Raw genomic sequence first — 21,022 nt, 5'->3', positions numbered from 1 at the left:
AAGAGAAGTACATGTTTGTATTCTATTGTATTCTTGCCATAATATCGATACACTGTAGAAGAATCAATAATCGCTTTATGTATTTAGACAATACCTGGTCGATTTCCACCCCAGTTTTTTGTTTGAACGCGAAAAGTCAATGAAAGGGCTGCCCCCACGCCTTTGTTGGTGCTGTTTTAGTTGTTTTCCCACTTACTGTGAACAAGAAAAACACAGGCCAGAGACTGTATAAGGCAAGCAACTCTCTAATTTTCCATGAAGAGCCGAGCGCGTAATCTCCTATGAATTATGTTTTTTTGTCACTCTCACTATAATTCCAAACAAAACAAGAAACAGAATTAATTCGTTGTCCCATATAATCATGTGAGCGTTATGCTTCCAATGATTTTTAGACACTTAAAAATGCAAAAACACAGTGATAGAAAATATAACATACAGTCAATATACAATAGTTAAAGAAAAAGACGCGCATTCAGTATAATCCCATTTTCAAGCAATTTTGAATAATATTCAATTATCAAATGGGTTCAATTGGGGTCATAAAATTACCAACCGTGCTCATCAAGGAAATCTCATAATTATTCAACAGAAATCTATCTAATTTGAAATAATTAGCCTAAAATGTAGAGGGCTTATACGTGCGATCAGCTGATGATTGATCATAATTCGTTTTAATTTGTTTAAGTTAACATGGGATGTTGGCATTAAAAGGCATTGCTCTTTTCAGAGTAATTACCAGGATCCCGTAGCACAAAGCTTAGCGATTGACTTTGTAATCGATTTTACAAATGATTTAACAAATCAAGATGTCAGGTCGCGGAAAAGGAGGAAAGGGTCTTGGAAAGGGTGGTGCCAAGCGTCATCGCAAGGTTCTACGAGACAACATCCAAGGTATCACTTGGATGTAAAAAAAAATTAACAACTGATTGCTCATTATGGGCAATAATTGCTATGGCCAGTGCAATCAATCGTAAAAAGGGGAGGGGAGGGCGCGTAACCCTTTCTTATTTAGTGCTGTATAATCATAATCATGATGATAGTGCGTGTGCAACATACAATGCCTGTCTGGTAAGAAGATGTCTGCGGTTCCAGTGCTAGGTCCTGTGAAAGAGAGATTACATTCCGCAAATACACGGGAAAAAAACACCATATATATTTACAAAAACTGAATATAATTTCATCGCTCATAAATACTTAAATATACAGAGCAAGAAAAATGATTTTATGGCATAAATATTCTCAGTGTGAATGGACGCCTAATATCAAACAAAAAATATAATTTTCAGGGGCACGAGCCGACCATTCACGGGAATCGCTGCCCAACCAGACGCCCGTGTCTGTGAAAATTTTAACATACCAAAACAAACATTCATCCTGTTAGAAACAACTTAAAATGAAATAATCTTCTAAAATAAGGTGAAAGGCGACTTTTAAAAAAATTTGTTTAAAATTCATTTTAATACATTTACTGATAATTGTGATAATAATATCTAACTGAAAATGTTCATGAAAATTTACAAATACTCAGCAGCAGACCTGTCAGCTTAGCCACTATTATGTGAAGTTATACCTCGCACGGAATAATTTTCAATGAAACCATTTTTCTCAAAGTGAGTTCCTCTCTTTTTATTACAATGCATTTCGTGTTTTCAATCATCTTCAAGCGTTCTTGACTGAGTCAAATTTCCAAGATTTTCTTAAACCAGACTTGTAAGTGTATCAAGGCAGAAGTCAAGGGCTTTTAACAATACAATAAATGGTCTCCTTGGGCTATTTCGCAGATTTTTTTTTCTGAATGTAATAAATCCTCTTTCACGATCGAGCAACACCTCAGAGTTGACTATTCAATTGATGCGTTCCGGCAGGATATTGCCGGATATTTCTTTTAAACGATGGAGGGAATTATTGGACGCTATACTGACCACAACCAATTATTATTCTATTAACCTTGCCGTGTATGAAACGTAACGGTGCCTTGGAGCGATTGGTGTCACTCTTTCGTCAGCGTCTTGAAAGAGTGCATGCGATTTATGATTTTTATATTACATTTTGGTATTAAAAACGTAATAAAAGTGAATTAGCAACATAACTGAACTTGAAGCCAGTAAATTGGCCCAACATAGAAAGGGGGTCTTTTTCTATTCGATGAAAGTAGTTCAAGGAAAAGAGAAAAGGTATGATGTTTTAATTTGATAAAATGCATCTATGTACTATATCACTTAAAAGCTTTAATGTTCGCCCCTCCCCGATTTGCTTACTCACACCCCACCCCATTCTCACCCCCTTTTCCACACTTTTTTTTCTTCTCTCTCTCACCCGTCTTTGCTTTCTTCCTTCCAGAAATCATGTTTTTTTTTGTTGTTTTTTTTTTTTTGGGGGGGGGGTATGGTCGTGTAGAGATTACCATCAAATGTATAGACCCCATATATACGTTAAATAATTTGTGTCCATATTTTATAGTACAGATTAACAAGCCTTTAGATAGCGAGGTTAAAGCCACTTTACCATTTTGATCCTCATCGTATACACCTGGGTGGAGCGCGTCAATGTACACCCCTTGCCTATCCGAAAGACATAAACGTCACGGCGTGCAAGACACGGTAGACACCAAACTATAAATGAATTCGACTTCAGTGCACTGGCTGTCAGTTATGGCGGTTGTAACTGGGGGATAATTTCCAAAGAAGAATAAAAACATTTTCAAAGGGATTATGCAATGAGCCAGGTGCATTGCTATGTCAGTACATACAATCATCTTTTGTTAGCCCTCCAATAAAAGAAAAAACGCCATAAAACCTCCCCCAATCCGAATAACCTTGTGTGATAGAGAACGTGCTCAAGTCTCTCTGGTTATGAAAATGGAAAAGATAAGATGATAAAGATCATCATCATTATCCACACCTACTCTACGTACCATCTTCATTTTTTGGTATCGATATTGGTCTACTACAATTATCATCAATATCACACTCGGGCACTTGCTAAATACCTTCGCGGGTCATCCGTCGCTTTCTCGTTCCTCCTTCTCCTCCTGCAATTAAACAGGCAAAATAGCTGTCACAGACGGGTCCTGCCGGTTGACTTTTATCAATTGGAAAATAAATCAGGGCCGTTTAATAAATCCTCCATCTTGACTTATCGATACCGGTGCTACATCTTAAGAGCAGACGACGACAGAGGACACCCCGACATAACAGCACGGTTTACAAACACTGTCGGCTGTTGACCTAGAGAAAGGCCAAGTCGAAATAAGTGAAAATGACACCCGATTAGCAGGACCTCATGCGACCTTGTGCATATGGCTAAAGGGCGAGATTCCAGACTGAATCTGTAATCTTAATTTTGTCGAAAGGGCGGCCGAGGGGCGGGGGGGGGGGGTCTTCGTATGACATAAACAGGGGGAATGGTGCAAGAGGAAGTAAAGGATGAATTGATAATACATCATGATCAATAATGATAATTAACAAGGTACACGAACGCTATATATTAAGGGTAAAATGACTCAACTGACAGAAATATTATTGGGCAATTGAACGATTGCCAAGAATGCTTTAGCGTGAATTGATATTGAGCTACCATAGATAAGATCAAATTAAATTTAATACATAATTTTCACAAAAAAATAATATCATTCCATCAAAGCATCACTTACAGAAATGCAAACTTGACGTAATCGGGACATAATACATCTTTGGTTTCCATTATTACTGGTTTATTTCCATGCAGAATTATTTACACTGTTATCATGACAACAAGCATATAACATGTTGGCCTTTAAAAATATCTGAGAATAAAAAAACTTTTTTTTCAATTCATATTGCACCAACAATTTTCCTGATTGACCGAACGTGGCTATTTAAAGAGGGGTTGGTTGGGTTGCGGTGGATTTTTACCCCCCCCCCCTCTCCCCCGCTCCCCCGCATAAAGATTTCTTCATATTCCATCCCTTTTTCTCTCTCCAACATGCATTTTCAAAGCATCCCTCTCATGTACATCTGTCCCCGATTCCTACTCCCATATTTTCCCTCACGAATCCCGCCTCCTCTCCCTTTATGCAGTGTTATGTATTTCCATCTTGTTATTTCATTTCGCTATTTCTTCCATCTCACTTGACACTTCTAGTTCTTGATCATTATGTACCCCTCGTACCCCCTCTCAACCACCCCATCTTAACCCCTCCCGTGTCCCCTATCCAGTCTTCACCCTGCCACGCCCCTCTACCCTACATTTCGGCCAGCGGGATGGTCAACGGTCAACGTCAGTAATCAGACCAGGGTATCATTGGTCAGTCATAACAAACCCAAATGACCAGCACTGACCAAGATATAAAGCAGACCATATACCGCGCATGCTGTGATCCTAATTGCTTCGAGAACGATCCAAAAAAAATAATCGGTCTGGCCTCTCAGGTGTGAGTTAAATGAACGCCTATACTAACCCAGGAAGGAATTCCAAGAGGATTGATATGCCGGCTGTCAGAGATGAGTAAGATAATAACTAACCGCTTCCATAAGTTATAATTCTTCTGCCACTCAGTCGCAGGAACAGCATTCATTTTTCTTCAATTCTTGGTGGAACTTGGCAGAGCCCGTTGGTAATTCATATTCATTTCCAAGTGCATGTTACAGGATATAGAACTATTAGCTTACAAACTCTGACCTAATTGCGGTGAACCAAGTCCCTCTCTGGCACGGTTTACTCCGCCCTGGAAGTTCCGACAAACTTTGTGTTTCGGAAAAAAGAAAGATTAATGCCACATATCCAACTCTGATCATCTGCAGGTCGACGACTTTGAATTTACCTCATTTGAATAACCATCTTGAACCAAATTCATTTTGGCTTCATATAACTTTGCTGGATCTTTGGTCCGTACGATCGCCGGGCAATCGGATAAACGAGAAGGGCAGACTAGAGCGAACATCTGATCTGTGAGTATTCCGTTATAATTTCATCTTGGTAGTTCTCTAGTGCTTTATGTAGCTGTTTTGATCTTCATCTGTCCAGTTTAAATCAGTTAAACGACCATGTTCTGTGCTCTATTTTGCTATTTGTTTTTTAAATGTTAAAAATATATTTGTCTTTGATTGTTACTGCATGCGTTCCTCTATTGCGATTTGTTTTAATAAACTGGAACAAAACAGCACAGTCGGTCCCTAATATGCTAATGAATTATGGTGCTGTGTGTAGACCTAAACACGTTATTTATTTTCAATTCAAGAAAGATATATAGCTGGTTTATAATAGAAATCAAATATCGTAATATAGCACTTTCGGACGGGTTGCGGACTAACTGGAAGACTGAATTATCACGGATCTTCACCTATAAATCAAAATTATGAATAAGAATGTATAAATTGAATGAAAAAAAAAACATGAAAAAAAAAACATGAAAAGAATAATGTATTTCGACAAATCGTCTAAGAATAAGAACTTCTATCTTTTTTACTTAAAAAAAAATCAACATCTAAATCACATCAATCCATGATCTCACTATCATGAACTATTACAAAATGCTTTTTAATCTTAATAGTGTCTGATAGTATCTGATAATAGCATAACGTTGTTTATTTAAATACATGAACATTTCATATTGACTGGATATTATAATTGCACATGGAATCAAACACTCTTTATTATTAAGTTCTTTGTTTTAATAAGTAATGCATCTAAACATATATTGCCATTTTATACCGATTTTATTTTTTATTTATTTGTAAACCCCGACTAGTGAGGAGAGCTTCATAACAGAAACTTGTTTTTCTTTTAGTCATCCTCGGGCACTAGTCGGTGGTAAATTTCTTCCTCTTATACATATTCTTGTTGTATTAATAAATAAATAAAAGTAGAAAAGGCAAAACACTGAATTATAACTCTTCGCCATGCGAGTGGAATAATTTGGTATATATTTGTCAAAAGTCAATCATGTGATAAAGATGTGTTTCCCACAATCTTAAAAATCTTTAAGTTACTACTTGCAAGCACATAGAAACAAGCTCGTAGTAAAGTAGAAATAATTATATTGATAAACTTTTGTGAAAATTATGAACATTTAATGAATAATATATGCGGTAAGTTGTAATGGCTATATAATAATGATGACAGCAAAATAAATCAATTAATGGCAGGCCTATATATAGCCTGCTATACTACTATCCTTTGAAATTTGAAAATGCGGAGCATCAATGAGAGGGACCACAATTTCCAGCTGGTGAAAGAACCAAACTTACCCTCTATAATTTGGGTTTTATGTTTTTTATTATGAGTTTTAATATCATTAGCGATTAATTTACAGTAGATAACATCTATTCATTATCAGCTATCCGATTTGAAAACTGAAGGCCGAATATGATGATAAAGACAATTTTATTCTTATCGAGAAAATCAAAGCGGCAAAATATAATGAGTGAAATAATTTTATAGCATCTCAAAATATACAGAGCAAATTTAGATTGATTAGCATGGAAACAAACCAAGGATACGGCCATTGGGGAAAATAAGGTCAAATCGACAAAACTATTAACTGTTCTTTCATAAATCAGAAATTAATAGTGATGTTGGCTCCTCCGCCGAAACTCACGGGAGTCTCACAATAAACGATACACAACAGAATTCAATGGTAAATTGATTTGTCAAGGTTGGGAAGTCTAACTGACGATACGGTGATCAAAAGGTCCCGAAGTTGTTGCTTTGGTCGTGATCGCATTCATTGCTTTTTAAAAATCTATTTTCTTTAATCTTTTTGTTGGGGGAGGGGCGGGACAATTTCATGAATGAACCCCCACCCCTTCTTACATATCTAATGATTTCCTAATGCAGTGTTACAAAAAGGTCGATTGGTGGCGTGAGTTTCATGGAGAAATTCAAGGTGATCCAAAATACGCTATCATTCCCGGAAGCTATTGTTTACAACGATGTATATTAATTAGCGGGCGTCAACTAATAGCTTAATCGTATTACATAATTGATCTGGCGATATGAATGAGCATTGTTCCACATTTAGTGGAGGCAAACCAAATACCGATGGCATATCTAGGGAAAAGCGCCAAGGATAACGTAAAATTCGTCCCATTCTAAATTTCGTGGTTCTACATACTTTTGTCGTTCATCACATTAAAGTTCCACTTTCCCATGCCCCTTCATTTCTTTCCCCTTCCTTACTTTTTTCTTTATTTTTTCGCCCCTTGAAGTGGCGCCTGGGGCACGTAATCACCACTATCGGCCCTCCCCTATACGCCCTTGCTCGAGACCGAGTTATATGGGTATTACAGACTCAATAGGCGTATGGTAAACTTTCTACATGGGAAAGTAGTATACGCCGTCATATTAATTTAATTTGAAGTTTAAACCCTAGGCTTTGAACGTTGCGACTGAGATATTGATTTAAATTTTACTCTCTCCTCTTCATTTTTCGGTTGTTGCTTATTTCTTTCCTCTTTTTATCTTCTTATTCACTTTCAATAGTTCCAATCTGACTGCCCAACAACGCAGAATTATATAAGGATGACGCCCTCATTGCTCACCGTGCTTGTGGTTCTTTCCTACGTCATCGGCAATACGAAAGCGTGCTCGATCACAGCAGATTGGGCGCCATGGAATATCACGCAAAGAGCACAGCGAGCGGACATCGTCGTCGTCGGAACGGTAGTCGGTTACTACCCAATCTTCCAACACCACGCATCTCCCTTGTTCTACACAGCCGAGGTCGACGTTTCGTGCGTTTTCGGCGTCCTGGCCGACGCAAGCGCCGTCGCAAGAAACATCTTCGATAACAGCGGCGTCGTGAACGTCGTCGGGTTCAACCCCGCCATGGTACAGTGCCCGACCTCGCAGGTCGACATCGCAGTCAACCAAGAATACATTTTCTGGGTGATCGGAGAATGGAGCGGCGGGAACATGCGACCACAGGAGATCAACTCCCAACCCGCCGCCGTCATGGCCCAGACTTCCTTCCTTACCGAATTCTCGGATACCATGAAGTCCGGCTCCCACATGGGTTACAGGTTAAAATCAAGGGGGTGCGACATCGACAACGGTGTTGACGTCGTCGACATGTTGTCGACAACCACGACGAAAGGTGGCTTAGGAGGCGGCACCAAGGGTACGTCAAAGATTACTCCTAAACGGGTAGTGGGAAAAGGAAGTGGATATCGCCTGCAAGTTTGCTGGACATCGCTTTTGTTTTCAATATTGCTAATCGCCGTATTCTCTTTCTAGAGAGTAATTATTTTTTTCAGTTTACTATTTAGATATTTATGTGAATTTGTCGGAAGTTATCTGGTTGCAGAACGGACTAGCTGACCTAAAATATTTATCATATTATCTCTGACCTATATGCTTGCAAAATTGGTGAAGGCTTTCGTCTGTGTATGTGTATAGTGTTTTTTTGTGAGTATGTATTCATTATGCATTGCTGGACTGCCTGGTACATTATCAGCTTGCGTTTATACACAATTATACAATGCGATTATGTTCATTAACAATTAAGTCTTCCATTTATGTAATTACACCAACATTATGTAACTAATTAAGATGGTTTACGTGAATTATGACGAAATCATTGCAACACATTCATATGTGGAATCAAGGATTGTAGCCCTTTTCGAACAATGTGAACACTGTATTGAATCATCTTCACACTGCTTAACCCTAAAAGAGCCGGGTTATTTAGACCCATCTCACAGCCGAGGGGGGGGGGGCGGATTCCCCCACCCCCTGAGATCTCAGCCGTCGATCGCACGAGTGCCTCGAAAATTTGCACGGTGGTAGTGTGCGATAAAATCTACAAGTCTGTATGATTAATTTTTCTGAAAAAAGAAGATTTATTTAAATTAACTATGCTAATTTATGCATGAAATAAAATATTTGCTCTAATTAACTTATCATGGCCCCCAAATTGCTATTTTTTTATTCACAGACTTTTTGAAATGTATTTTATTTATTTTTTAAAATTTCTTATGTATTTCTTTTTTTTTATACTTTTTTTAATGGAAATTGTTGCAGACTTAATTCTGATCATAAAAAAGACAAAATTTATTAATTTTAATCAGTAAAAGTAGAAATAATGATACATTTATTAATTTGGCTAAATACACAATTTGCATTGGATTTGTACATGAATTCACGTTTTTGAACAATTTGGGGTCTGACATGCACTAACATAATGTTGCGTTATTTCGTAACCGCGTACCCGGGCAACGCAAATTTGGTCTCAAAAGTTGCGCGAGACTTGAAAGTAAAAAGTCAGTGAGCGGCGGGGTCCAAAAGTTTCGCGCGGCGGATTAATTGCGAAAAATGTCGAGGGGGGCGGAATCATTTTGCCATACCCCGTTGTCAGAGCTTATGATGGTATATCAATGAATTTATAACTTCATTATCACCTGACGGGAAATTTGCCTTTCACTGGTGCATTACAAGTACAAAATAATGCTTACAAGGAAAAGAAGTTTACAAATGAGATGACAAATATGAATTAGGCATATACCTGATTATAACTATCTATTAACATATAAATGTATATATTGTTAGTTTGATGTAGGATAGATGAATAAATTGAAATTATTCCGTGAGAGAAATACCCTTTAAAATGGAAATAAAATACCGTTGATTACCTCTGTACGAACCTGTGTAAGTAAAAACATGAAAAATATCTTAAGCGCTTTTGTATATTAGGAAGTTTTCGCAACCACGACGCAGAGGGCTTTCGAGAAAAAAGAAAATATATTGTCAAGTGCCGTTCATGACAAAGAGCAACCGAGAAGGCTTTGTCGAAAATTGGTGAATCAAAACAGCAGTTTCGGTCTGGACTTTGGACAAACGACATATTTGCATTTTTTGTCAGCTCCAAAACCTAGGACGAAGCTATTCTTCCGGTTCACCAATTGCCAACAAAGATCTCATAGCTGTTCGTTGTCACATGACGGGCATTTTCAATACATTTACTGTGTTCTTGAATTCGTCTTGCTTCGCGGTTGCAAAAACTACCTATTGTGATCGTATTATCTTTCCATCTTTTCTATCACAAGAATTTACAATAAAGATTTACTTCCGATCTAATGGTAAGATCCCCATTCTTGCCAATTATTTAGTTACAAGGAAGAGGATTCTATGAAAAAAATAAGTCTTTGTAATATCACATAGTAATGATAATAATTATGATTATAACGTCCCCACGTCTCTATGCGCTTCCAAAGGATTTGGGTATATTACTACCCCGGTTTTGGCTTGGCAGGCGTAATTACTTACAGCGCACACGCATTTCAAGGAATTAATTCCTACAGGCCAGGTACCCATGTGACCTCACCTGGGTCGAGTGCAGCACAATGAGGATAAATTTCTTGCTCAGTGAGGGAAACTACGAAATGGTTGGGATTAAAGGAATTCCACACTTGGTCATAAAATGTTGCTTGATGGGCGAAATGTAAGTTAAGTAGAATGGTGAATAGCTTGAAAGAAATAGGACAAATAATAAAAAAGTTATGACTGTTTTAAATTACCAGGAATTTGTGGTTTTATCCCAAGTACCTATTCCCCTGGGGCAGAAAATATAACAAATCAATGTGACATATTGTTATACGTCTTCATGAAAAAAAAATTGATGTAAAAGTTTGTAAAAATGACATTTTAGCCATTTTATGTATTGGAGTAAATGGAAGAATAGCCCTTGCCTTACATCACTATGACATCACCATATGTGTCTCCATATGTATAGTGATTACCAAGTTTTACAAACTGTTTAAAAATTACAACTTTCTTATTGTTTGACCAATATTATTATTCAAGCTTTCAATTTTCTACTCGTCTTTTTTGGGTCTAAAAACAACATTTCATTTGGGGTGGATCTCCCTATAAATCTTTTAAAAAGGAAGAAAGTGTGATTGTCTCATTATCCCCCACTCATTGTATATTCATGTCAGCACGCCGGATAACCGTTACACAAACTTAAAGCAAAGATTTAATATTTGAAAACCTATAATTTCTTACTTTACCCGATTGTGATTAAAATGTCGTTTTTATTCTAAATTCTAATGTTGGATTGAGGATTTAAATGTGTGCGCGTGTATATATAGAGAGAAGGGGAGAAGAGAGGGGGATGGAGAGAGGAGAAGGGCGGGGGGGGTGGAAAGAGAGGGGGGGGGGGGAGAAAAGCAGAATTTGATATATCTCTAAAAACACACCAAGAGCAGAGCATTGTAATCACTTGTTACACAACCTCCAAAATAGACTGAACGGGACACTGTCAAAGATTTTAAAGTTAGATATTCATAATTTATTAATGCAATGCAATTACAATCGTAGTAATTTACAAATAAAAAATAGACTCAGACACCGCCCCTTCTTGGATATCAACCCCTCAACATCAAGCTCGATATCTCAGAAATACCGATTGATGCTGAGTATTTATCCAACTCAGAAGCATTGCTACACACCAATCCAATTATTATTATCATTATTATATTGCAATAATATCAATTCATTCCTGATCATTTTTCATTCTTCTTTTCCATCAAGCACCTTTCCCTTCGTATTTTATCAACCTTTTTTTTTAATTCAGTCGATGTATTTAGACATCGTGTGTATATAGTGGTATGAAGGATCCCTGCACCCAAGAACCATTTGAGGTCAATATTCCCTGCCAGAAAACCACTGCTTACAGTCGGCTGCATGTGCTAGCACGATTTGCAATTTCCCAACAGAGTACGATGTTTAAAATAAGAAAATCTTGTTGATAACATTGTCTAATCCAGAACATTGTTATAATAAAAGAACATATTTCTAAATATTTGGCTAGGATGTTCAATTTTGAAGCTTCAAATTGGAGCTACCCTTTAGGCAAAACTGACAGGGGCACATACTTGCGCCTATACAAGGAAGCAATATACTTTCAGTGAAAGCCGAATATATGTTTCGGGGAAAATCCAAAGTAATAATAACCAGTTTTTGTAAGAGGGTGCGACACATTTTAGTTGACATAAGTAAATGTTATGAAACAAGGAACATTGATTGAAAGTAAAAAAAAGTTAGTTACAAGAATGAAAATAACATACATGTAGTATTAATTAAAACAAAGGATTTACACCCCAAAAAATCATAAAATCTCAATGCATAGACAATTCTAGCACGCATAAGATTGCAAGAACTTTGATATGATAGACAAAATTAGTTACATAATCCAACATAATAGACATACAGCACGCAAACAGAACCAATAGTTATAACTTATTATATACATAGCAATAATGCTGATTCAAATAATAAACATCACACAGAAAAGAGTTTGGCATTTTTTTATCATTTATGTTTGCTTAAGATATGGGGGCCAAAACTAATAAATTTGATTTTCATAAAGAGAAATGTGCACCAAATAAGATATTATATAGAAGTTCATGACAAAATAGCACATATATGAATTATACAACAGCTGATTCAGTTTTTCATGTAACATTTTGGTGATTTTGGTTAATCTGTTTTTCTCTATTAAAACACGTGTTAAAGGCAATAGCTATATGAATGGGGGGGGGGGGGGGTTGGCACTGTGTTTCAGAGTATCATTAATGTTGGATGATGAAAACAATGATGAAGTGGATGATGGCGATGATGATGGTGATAATGGTGATGATGATGATGTTGTTGTTGATGTTGATAAATATTTTCATTACTTTTTTTAATTAAAGATTTTTAGCCAGTAGACTCAAAAAGATAAATAAAAAATATGTGATGATATCCTTTTTTATATGTGTCTAGGGAATGAATACCACAAAAAGCACTTTTGATAAAAACACATTATATTGAATTGAATATTTTGTTAGTCAAACCTACACAAAATATCACAATTGTTTAAAACCATGATGACATCCGAGGATCTTATGTTTCAGATTTATAGTTCAGGAATGAATAACATATTAAATAACACTATTTACCAATACAGATTATATTTCATTGCAGCATGATAAATAGATAGTATTGATAAAATCTTGTTTTGTTGCATACACACCATAAAATGATAAAAATAACAGATGTAAAAAGGACAATTTCAAAATATTTTCCGACATTATGTCCCACACATTACTGCTACTGAAGAATTGTATAATGTGATATTTGTGCTGAATATGTGACTTCAATTACTATCTGTTAGTCCCAAGGCTGTACAAGCATACAATTCTTTGCAGTAATGCCTGGGACAAATACCGTTAAGTTATCCAAAAGTTAAAAATAAACAAGCACCGATATTTCACATTGTATTTGATATATCATTGTACATTAACATATCTATACATATTTGTTGACAGAAGTAGCTATACATTGTATCGAATTCTGTCAACAATTAGTGAAATATTTACTATATAGTACAGAAATATCTACATGAACAAAAAAATCACTGAAACCAATAACCATTTTTCACGTAATAAGGATCATAACAAAAAAGAATTATCAGTAGCTTTTTCATCTCAATAAATCTATTCTTGTTAAGATAAATTTTTGAAAAATGATAGAGATAAATTGTTTTCCCTGATAGATAAAACAAAAAAGTTAAGAATTTATCTCTTCATTACTTAATCATTAGGATTAAACAGAAACATCTGAACATTATTTAATTTATCTTATTAGCTATGTATATAATATGATTATTACTTTTACAGATTTTACAGGAGGGCCTAAGCACATAGAACATTCTTCGTGACCCTTTACCAATTAGATATTATAATATCAAAATCATAAGTTTACATACGGGTATGTAATTAAAAATAGGCTCATTACTCCCATAGATACAACACAATCACAACCTATACGATTTGCTTCTCTTTTAAAAAAAAACAATGTTTGAGCAATACTTGGTTCAGCGAAGAAGTTATTTAGCACCAACGTGTACTTTACATAAAAAAGTTAACAAATATGTTGATCTGGTTACATCTTTTTGTTTACACAATTTTAATAAGTGTTAAAAATCAAGCAATTGGTTGTTTGTTTGAGCGACGTCGCCGCCTTTTCTTGGCAGAACCTGCTCTATTTATGCATTGGACAGGTCGACCTGACCACAAGCCGCACTCAAGACATGTTCTGTACTCTCCCTCTTCGGCAAATCGGTCCATGTCACACGTATATTGCACAGCATCAGAGTAAGTCCTACCCCTGAGGTTGCGGGTGGAGAATTCGACATCGCCGGGTTCCGGGCATGTGATATTACCTGGAGCAAAATACAAAGAAGAAATAAATAAATGAATAGATAAATAAATAAATGAATAGATGAATAAATAAATAAAGAAAAATTAAGCAACTCGATCATATTCAAATATGATTAAACAGATGGTTTAAACTGAGATCATTTGCAAGTATGAAGATACGAATTGCCTAAGATCAATTTACAATATTATTATACAAAAAGCAACATAATAATAATCCTAACATTTACTGAATGAATTATAATGAAATACACTAAAATAATGATAAATTTTGTAATGACATGAAATCTGCAAAGACTCGGGACAGAGCTTAAAAGGCATCCAACAACCCCTAGGATTTCAGCAAGGATCTGGAGAAAGCACTAGACATTTTGAGGCATGGGTTCTATCCCACTGCTGCCACCACACTAGTGTTAAAAGAAACACCACACTATTTAAGGTAAGTTTACAAGTCCAGTGGCAGACTTAACAGATCAAAAGGTAACGGGTACCATACATATTCCACTGCTGCCACCACACAAGTGTTGAAAGAAACACCAGACTGTTTAAGGTAGGTTTACAGGTCCAGTGGCTGACTTAATAGATCAGAAGGTAACGGGTACCATACATATCCCACTGCTGCCACTATGCAAGTGTTGAAAGAAATACCACACCATTTAAGGTAAGTTTACATGTCGAGTGGCTTACTTAATAGATCGAAAGTTAATGGGCACCATTTATATCACACTGCTGCCACCACACAAGTGTTGAAAGAAACACAACACTATTTAAGGTAAGTTTATTGGTCCAGTAGCGACCATAATAGATGACAAGGTGCTGGCTACCAGACATATCCCACTGCTGCCACCATGCAATATTTGAATGAAACACCAGACAATTTAAGGTAAGTTTACAGGTCCAGTGGTAGCCTTAATAGACCGAAAGGTAATTGGCACCACTCATTTCAAAGGAACGGGTCCATATCCCACTGCAAACATTAAAAAAATGTAGGAAACCAGACCATTCATGGTACATGTATAGGTCTAAAGGGGATCTTAATAATGAGATGACAAGGCCATGACTTTATAACACGGATTAAAAACACGCTGTCAAAATTTTTCATAGCATTGTGCTTTGGAAAACAATATTGTTTAAGCTTAAGAATTTGCCACTTACTTAATTGGAGAGGGATGGTGATGGTAATTTCCCTGCAGACATCCAATGGTAGAAGTGGATCGACGTTGACTACTGGTATGTCCGCATCTGCATTGTCAAAGGCACCAACTAGTGTGGTACTGGCCACTGTCATCCTCTCCATGGCACACACTGCTTCAAGAGTGACAGTTCTTCCATGTTTGAAGTTAAAGAAGGCCTCTGCATACCGGTCAGTAGTTCTTGAGCTTATGAAAGCATAATCCTCACCAGTAAGTCTAAAGAACAAAGAAAAAGAATATACAAATTAAAAACATATAAAACAACATGTTTTTACAATTTGGCCTTCTGTTCAGACCATCCCTTTGTGCTTGAATTTTTTTGATAGTATGAATGACTTACTGTACTCTAACACCAGGTAGAGGAATATTGCATGCCCCATCTAGACAGGTCTTGACCTTCACACAGCTAGTCTGAGTCTGTACAGTCGCCGCTGCCCACCAAGTAAAGTGCCTTGCTTCGTACTCCCATACCAACTGTCCCGATTCAGGGTCTCTCCTAATGATTCCTGAGCCATCCTTCACCCACACACCTGCATAATGAAAAAGAGTTACGATTGATCCGATCAATCACAACTATGGACGGCCAGCAATGTCAGCATGTATTATTCATGTTTGTTCAAAATATTTTCTAATTATGATGTATATTCATGCCTTCATTGTTTTCTTGAAAATTCACTGTGCTTCTCTTTGTTTACAAAGGACATTGTTCAGATTTTCTGTAGAAAAAATTATGACACTGATGGATTTCCATAGAGTTACGATTGACCCGATCAATCACAACTATGGACAGGCAGCAACGTCAACATGTATTATTCATGTTTGTTCAAAATATTTTCTAATTATGATGTATATTCATGCTTTCATTGTTTTCTTGAAAATTCACCGTGCTTCTCTTTGTTTACAAAGGACATTGTTCAGATTTCCTATAGAAAAAATTATGACACTAACTCTATGGAAATCCATCAGTGTCATAATTTTCCTACAGGAAATTTGGAAAATGTCCTTTTTAAACAAAGAAGAACACACCAAATTGTCCATAAATCAATGATTTTACGGATATACATTCATATCTAGAATTTTTTTTAAAACAAACACGCATTTTATATGTTGACTTTGCTGGCTTTCCATAGTTGCGATTTATTGGACCAATCGCAACTCTTTGTAAGACGGGCCCCAAAAGTACAAAGAACAAAACAAAACATACTTTGAAACAATGTATAGGTGACGTAAAAGAGTCCCTTACCATGGTCTGGATTGAAGTACCATGCATCAACAGAATCGCCGACGTTGATATCATTAGAAGGACTGGTAACAGGTATGGTGATAGTCACATCATCAGTCAAAATTACAGGACTCAATGGAGAAGTAGTTGCAAAGACATTCAACTCCATCATCCCCATCACCTCAAGACCAACCAGTTCTGCCCTTGCTGTGATATTGTGATAATAATAAAAACATGAACAGTCAAAGAATAATGATAATAACGATTGCTTCGATCTTCTGAAGCCCATTTCATAAAGACTTGCAACTATTTCAACTTGGTAATTGTTTGTAACTACCATGGTAACCTTGATCATCATTGGATGTTGAGCACTGTTACCATAGAAGTTGGCATAATATGGCCCAAAGTTGTAACTCGAAATGAAATGAGCCCCTGATGTCCTAAGGTGCTCCATTTCAAAATCAATGTGATTATGCAGACTTGAGCAGAGTAGCTGCTATGTCAGGCAAATCAAAGAATGAAAATGAACAACCCTGCTGGAGTGAATACAGTGAATCACAGTGTGTATCAATGTTCACAGTGTGGAACAAAATATCATCTTCAAAATCATCTGCACACTGTGAAAAGCTAAAATCTAATATCGTGAATATCATATTCACAATTTTCATTATCTGAATACATTGTAAATACCCACATTCAAGCTGCCTACAGTATGAAATTGTGTCTAAAATTATATATTTGAGCATTACAACAGTGTGAATCACATCACCTCATAGTCCACTATGCAAACATACTGTGACATACTCATTCTGTGGAAACACACTGTGACACACTCATTCTGTAGACGTGTTCACACTGTGAAATAATACCCGCACTGTTAAATTGGAGCATTTGAGCAGTGTGATTCGCACATGTGAACATACAGGGAACACTTATTCTTTAGAAGTGCTCACAGTGTGAAATCATATCTAAAATAATGAATTTGAGCATTAGAACAATGTGACTTGCATCTGCATATAGTTCGCTGTGTGAGCACAACGTGAACACTCACATTGTAGGGGTGTCCACAGTATATTCACAAGTGTAAATTTCAGCATTTGAACAGTGTAAATCACAACTTTGCATGGTCCACTATGTGAACACACACTGTAGGGGTGTCCACAATGTGAAATTATATCCACACTTTAAATTCAAGCATTTGAGCAGTGTGAATCACATCTGTATAGTCCACTACTTGACCACACTGTGAATGCTCACATTGTAGGGGTGTCCACGGTATAACCACAAGAGTAAATTTGACAATCTGAACAGTATGAATGACACCTATGCATAGTCCAATATGTGAACAGACTGTTACACTCACTCTGAAGAGATGTCCACAATGTGAAATTGTATCCACATGATTAAATTTGAGCATTTGAGCAATATGAATCACACTTTTGCATAGTCCCTTGAACACACTGTGAACACATTGTGACACACTCACTCTGAAGAGATGTCCACAATGTGAAATTGTATCCACATGATTAAATTTGAGCATTTGAGCAGTATGAATCACACTTTTGCATAATCCACTATTTGAACACTCTGTGAACACACTGTGACACACTCACTCTGTAGAGATGCCCATAGTGTGAAATTATATCAACGCTGTTAAATTTGAGCATTTGAGCAGTATGAATCACACTTTTGCATAATCCACTATTGAACTCACTGTGACACACTCACTCTGTAGAGATGCCCATAGTGTGAAATTATATCAACGCTGTTAAATTTGAGCATTTGAGCAGTATGAATCACACTTTTGCATAGTCCACTATTTGAACACTCTGTGAACACACTGTGACACACTCACTCTGTAGAGATGCCCATAGTGTGAAATTATATCAACGCTGTTAAATCTGAGCATTTGAGCAGTATGAATCACACTTTTGCATAATCCACTATTGAACACACTGTGACACACTCACTCTGTAGAGATGCCCATAGTGTGAAATTATATCAACGCTGTTAAATTTGAGCATTTGAGCAGTATGAATCACACTTTTGCATAATCCACTATTGAACCCGCTATGAACACACTGTGACACACTCACTCTGTAGAGATTTCCACAATGTGAAATTGTATCCACACAATTAAATTTGAGCATTTGAGCAATATGAATCACACTTTTGCATAGTCCCTTGAACACACTGTGAACACATTGTGACACACTCACTCTGTAGATATGCCCATAGTGTGAAATTATAGCCACGCTGTTAAATTTGAGCATTTGAGCAGTATGAATCACACTTTTGCATAATCCACTATTGAACATACTACAAAGACACTGTGACACACTGACTGTGTAGAGATGTACAACGTGTGAAATTGTATCCACACGATTAAATCGGCGCATTTGAGCAGTTTGAATCATACTTTGCATAGTCCACTATTTGAGCAGTGTGTTATAGTTAAAGGGAAAATTATACATTGAAAGAACATAATACATGGCTTTTCTCTAAATTGAAATGGTAGATGTCATGTCAGAGAACTTATGTGGTTCTATACCAGGGAGTGCTCCAATATCTCCCCGCCTGGAGCCTGAAATGATAATAACAAAATAGATTATAAATATAACTACATCTTCAACACGTTTATGATATAAATTGTCCTTTCCCTATTTTATTTGTATGGCATTAAAGGGAAATTTCACCCTGTTTACAGGTTATTTTTAATAAAACTAAGCAGAAACTTTTGAGTAAAATTTATGAAGGTGTAATGAAAATCGATCAAAGAATTATAAAGTTGAGAATTTTGTCTGGTCTATTCAAATTATATAAAATAACACAAAAAAACTAACTTACCCGAATTGAGCACACCTATTGCTTCTGGAGCGTGTTCATACTGCTCTGGAACTGTAAGATTCACTCCATAGAACTCGATTTGAACGAGGCCCCTTCTTCGAACACGTAGACCCCCTGTAAACATTTAAAAAACAAATGTCCTCCTTCACAAAAACAGTTTTGATACATTCTTTTTACCTGCTATCAACTTGTAATACTCGACTTATTACTCATTCCAGATGGCTTATACCTAGTCTGTGTTGTGCAAATTTGCATTTATCTTTTTGAGACCCAAATTTTGGAAGTATTATATTGGCAACAACATTACAATTGAGTTATTCTGCTCACCGGCATCTGAATTTCAGCAAATGGACTATTTATAATATTCGAAATATTTATTCAAATATCTTGACTTTGAATATAAAGGCCAGCTTCCATGTAGAAGCCTGCAGAAACGGGTAGGCAGAAGCTCACAAGGTAAAAACCAAATTGATTGTGAAAAGATGAAAATTTGTTTCATTCTCAAATTAGATCACAAACCATATACACATCATGATGCCTCAAAGTTATGTCAAAAGAGATATGCAGAGAGTTGAATCTGAGAGTGTACAATACCTCTGCTCCATTTAATGATGATGAGATATGAAGCATAGTTATAAAACCAACATTACCCAAGTACATTATCATTTTAATCAACTGACATGAAACTGTAATGAATCATAGAAACGTTCATACGAGTCTTCTCATTCGAACCTTGATTTCAATCTATACAATTTCAGTGTTTAATCGCTAGCGAACTAAGCATATGAAATAATTAGAAAGCAATTTCATTTAATCATGTATTTATTTGTTAAACAGGGCTAGCTTCCTGTAAAACCGTGTATGTAAGGCCACTACCAAAGCTACCCTGTATTAAAAGATTCAGCTAACAGGTGAATAAATGAATTGAATGAATATGAAGTCAATTAATTGACTTACCGGAAGGAATAGAGACTTGATACTGTGATGTCCCCTCGACGCCTCCGAAAGCAAAGGTGTTGGAGCTGGATGGTAACCAACGGAACAAATTCAGTTCCTCAAAGGCAGCAACCGGTATCGTCACAACGTTTTCTGCAGAAATGGTTGAATGATATTCACAGGGAATATCACATAGTGAAGGTTAGGATATTGGTTAACTCCACTATAAGAGCATCATTTCCACATACTTTACTAGAGGCTAGACTCGGTTAACTTTCGATATAAGAACATCATTTCCACTCACTTCCCACAATATAAGAGCATCGTTTTTTTCTACTTAAATTGAATAAGGTTTTGCTAAATTAACTTTCACGGCGAAAGCATTGTTTACCGTTTTCTCTGCTTAAGGTTAGGCTCAATTAGCTTTCAATATAAGAGCATCATTTCTACATACGTTGCTTAACACTAGACTCAATTAACTTCACAGTAAGAGCATCATTTTCTGCACACTTTACCTCAGGCTACACTCAATTAACGTCAAGTATGAGCATGGAGCTATAAAACATAGCTCCATGATAAGAGTAACCCAACCTGCAGTGCCAGAGCAACCTGATTTTCATTTACTTTACTTGAGGGCCGACTCAATC

General features: G+C 36.5%; 2 protein-coding genes across 2 annotated transcripts in view; one reads left to right on the top strand and one right to left on the bottom strand.

The window, feature by feature from the left end:
* Positions 1-4,263: 4,263 nt before the first annotated feature.
* Positions 4,264-11,019, top strand: LOC135153522 (uncharacterized). Its single transcript, XM_064096375.1, has 2 exons — positions 4,264-4,928; positions 7,462-11,019. Exon 2 carries the CDS (start codon positions 7,501-7,503, stop codon positions 8,212-8,214), a length of 714 nt encoding a protein of 237 aa, XP_063952445.1. The 5' UTR covers positions 4,264-4,928; positions 7,462-7,500; the 3' UTR covers positions 8,215-11,019.
* A 224-nt stretch (positions 11,020-11,243) lies between these two features.
* The window catches only part of LOC129255906 (fibrillin-3-like), a 75,614-nt gene continuing 65,835 nt past the window's right edge, over positions 11,244-21,022 (bottom strand). The window contains exons 26-31 of the mRNA XM_064097939.1: positions 20,397-20,528; positions 19,440-19,553; positions 16,614-16,799; positions 15,711-15,900; positions 15,333-15,586; positions 11,244-14,182 (exon numbers count right to left, since the gene is read on the bottom strand). Of these exons, the coding sequence (XP_063954009.1) occupies positions 13,944-14,182; positions 15,333-15,586; positions 15,711-15,900; positions 16,614-16,799; positions 19,440-19,553; positions 20,397-20,528 (1,115 nt within the window). The 3' untranslated portion in view covers positions 11,244-13,943. The remainder of the gene's footprint in view (positions 14,183-15,332; positions 15,587-15,710; positions 15,901-16,613; positions 16,800-19,439; positions 19,554-20,396; positions 20,529-21,022) is intronic.

This window comes from Lytechinus pictus, chromosome 3 (genome assembly GCF_037042905.1).
Source record: "Lytechinus pictus isolate F3 Inbred chromosome 3, Lp3.0, whole genome shotgun sequence".
In the NCBI taxonomy this organism is placed as follows: Eukaryota; Metazoa; Echinodermata; class Echinoidea; order Temnopleuroida; family Toxopneustidae; genus Lytechinus; species Lytechinus pictus.
This window is presented reverse-complemented; position numbering and strand designations above follow the sequence as displayed.

Excerpts from the sequence above, each read along its gene's own strand:
- LOC135153522 (XM_064096375.1), top strand. The coding sequence starts at position 7,501 with ATGACGCCCTCATTGCTCACCGTGCTTGTGGTTCTTTCCTACGTCATC.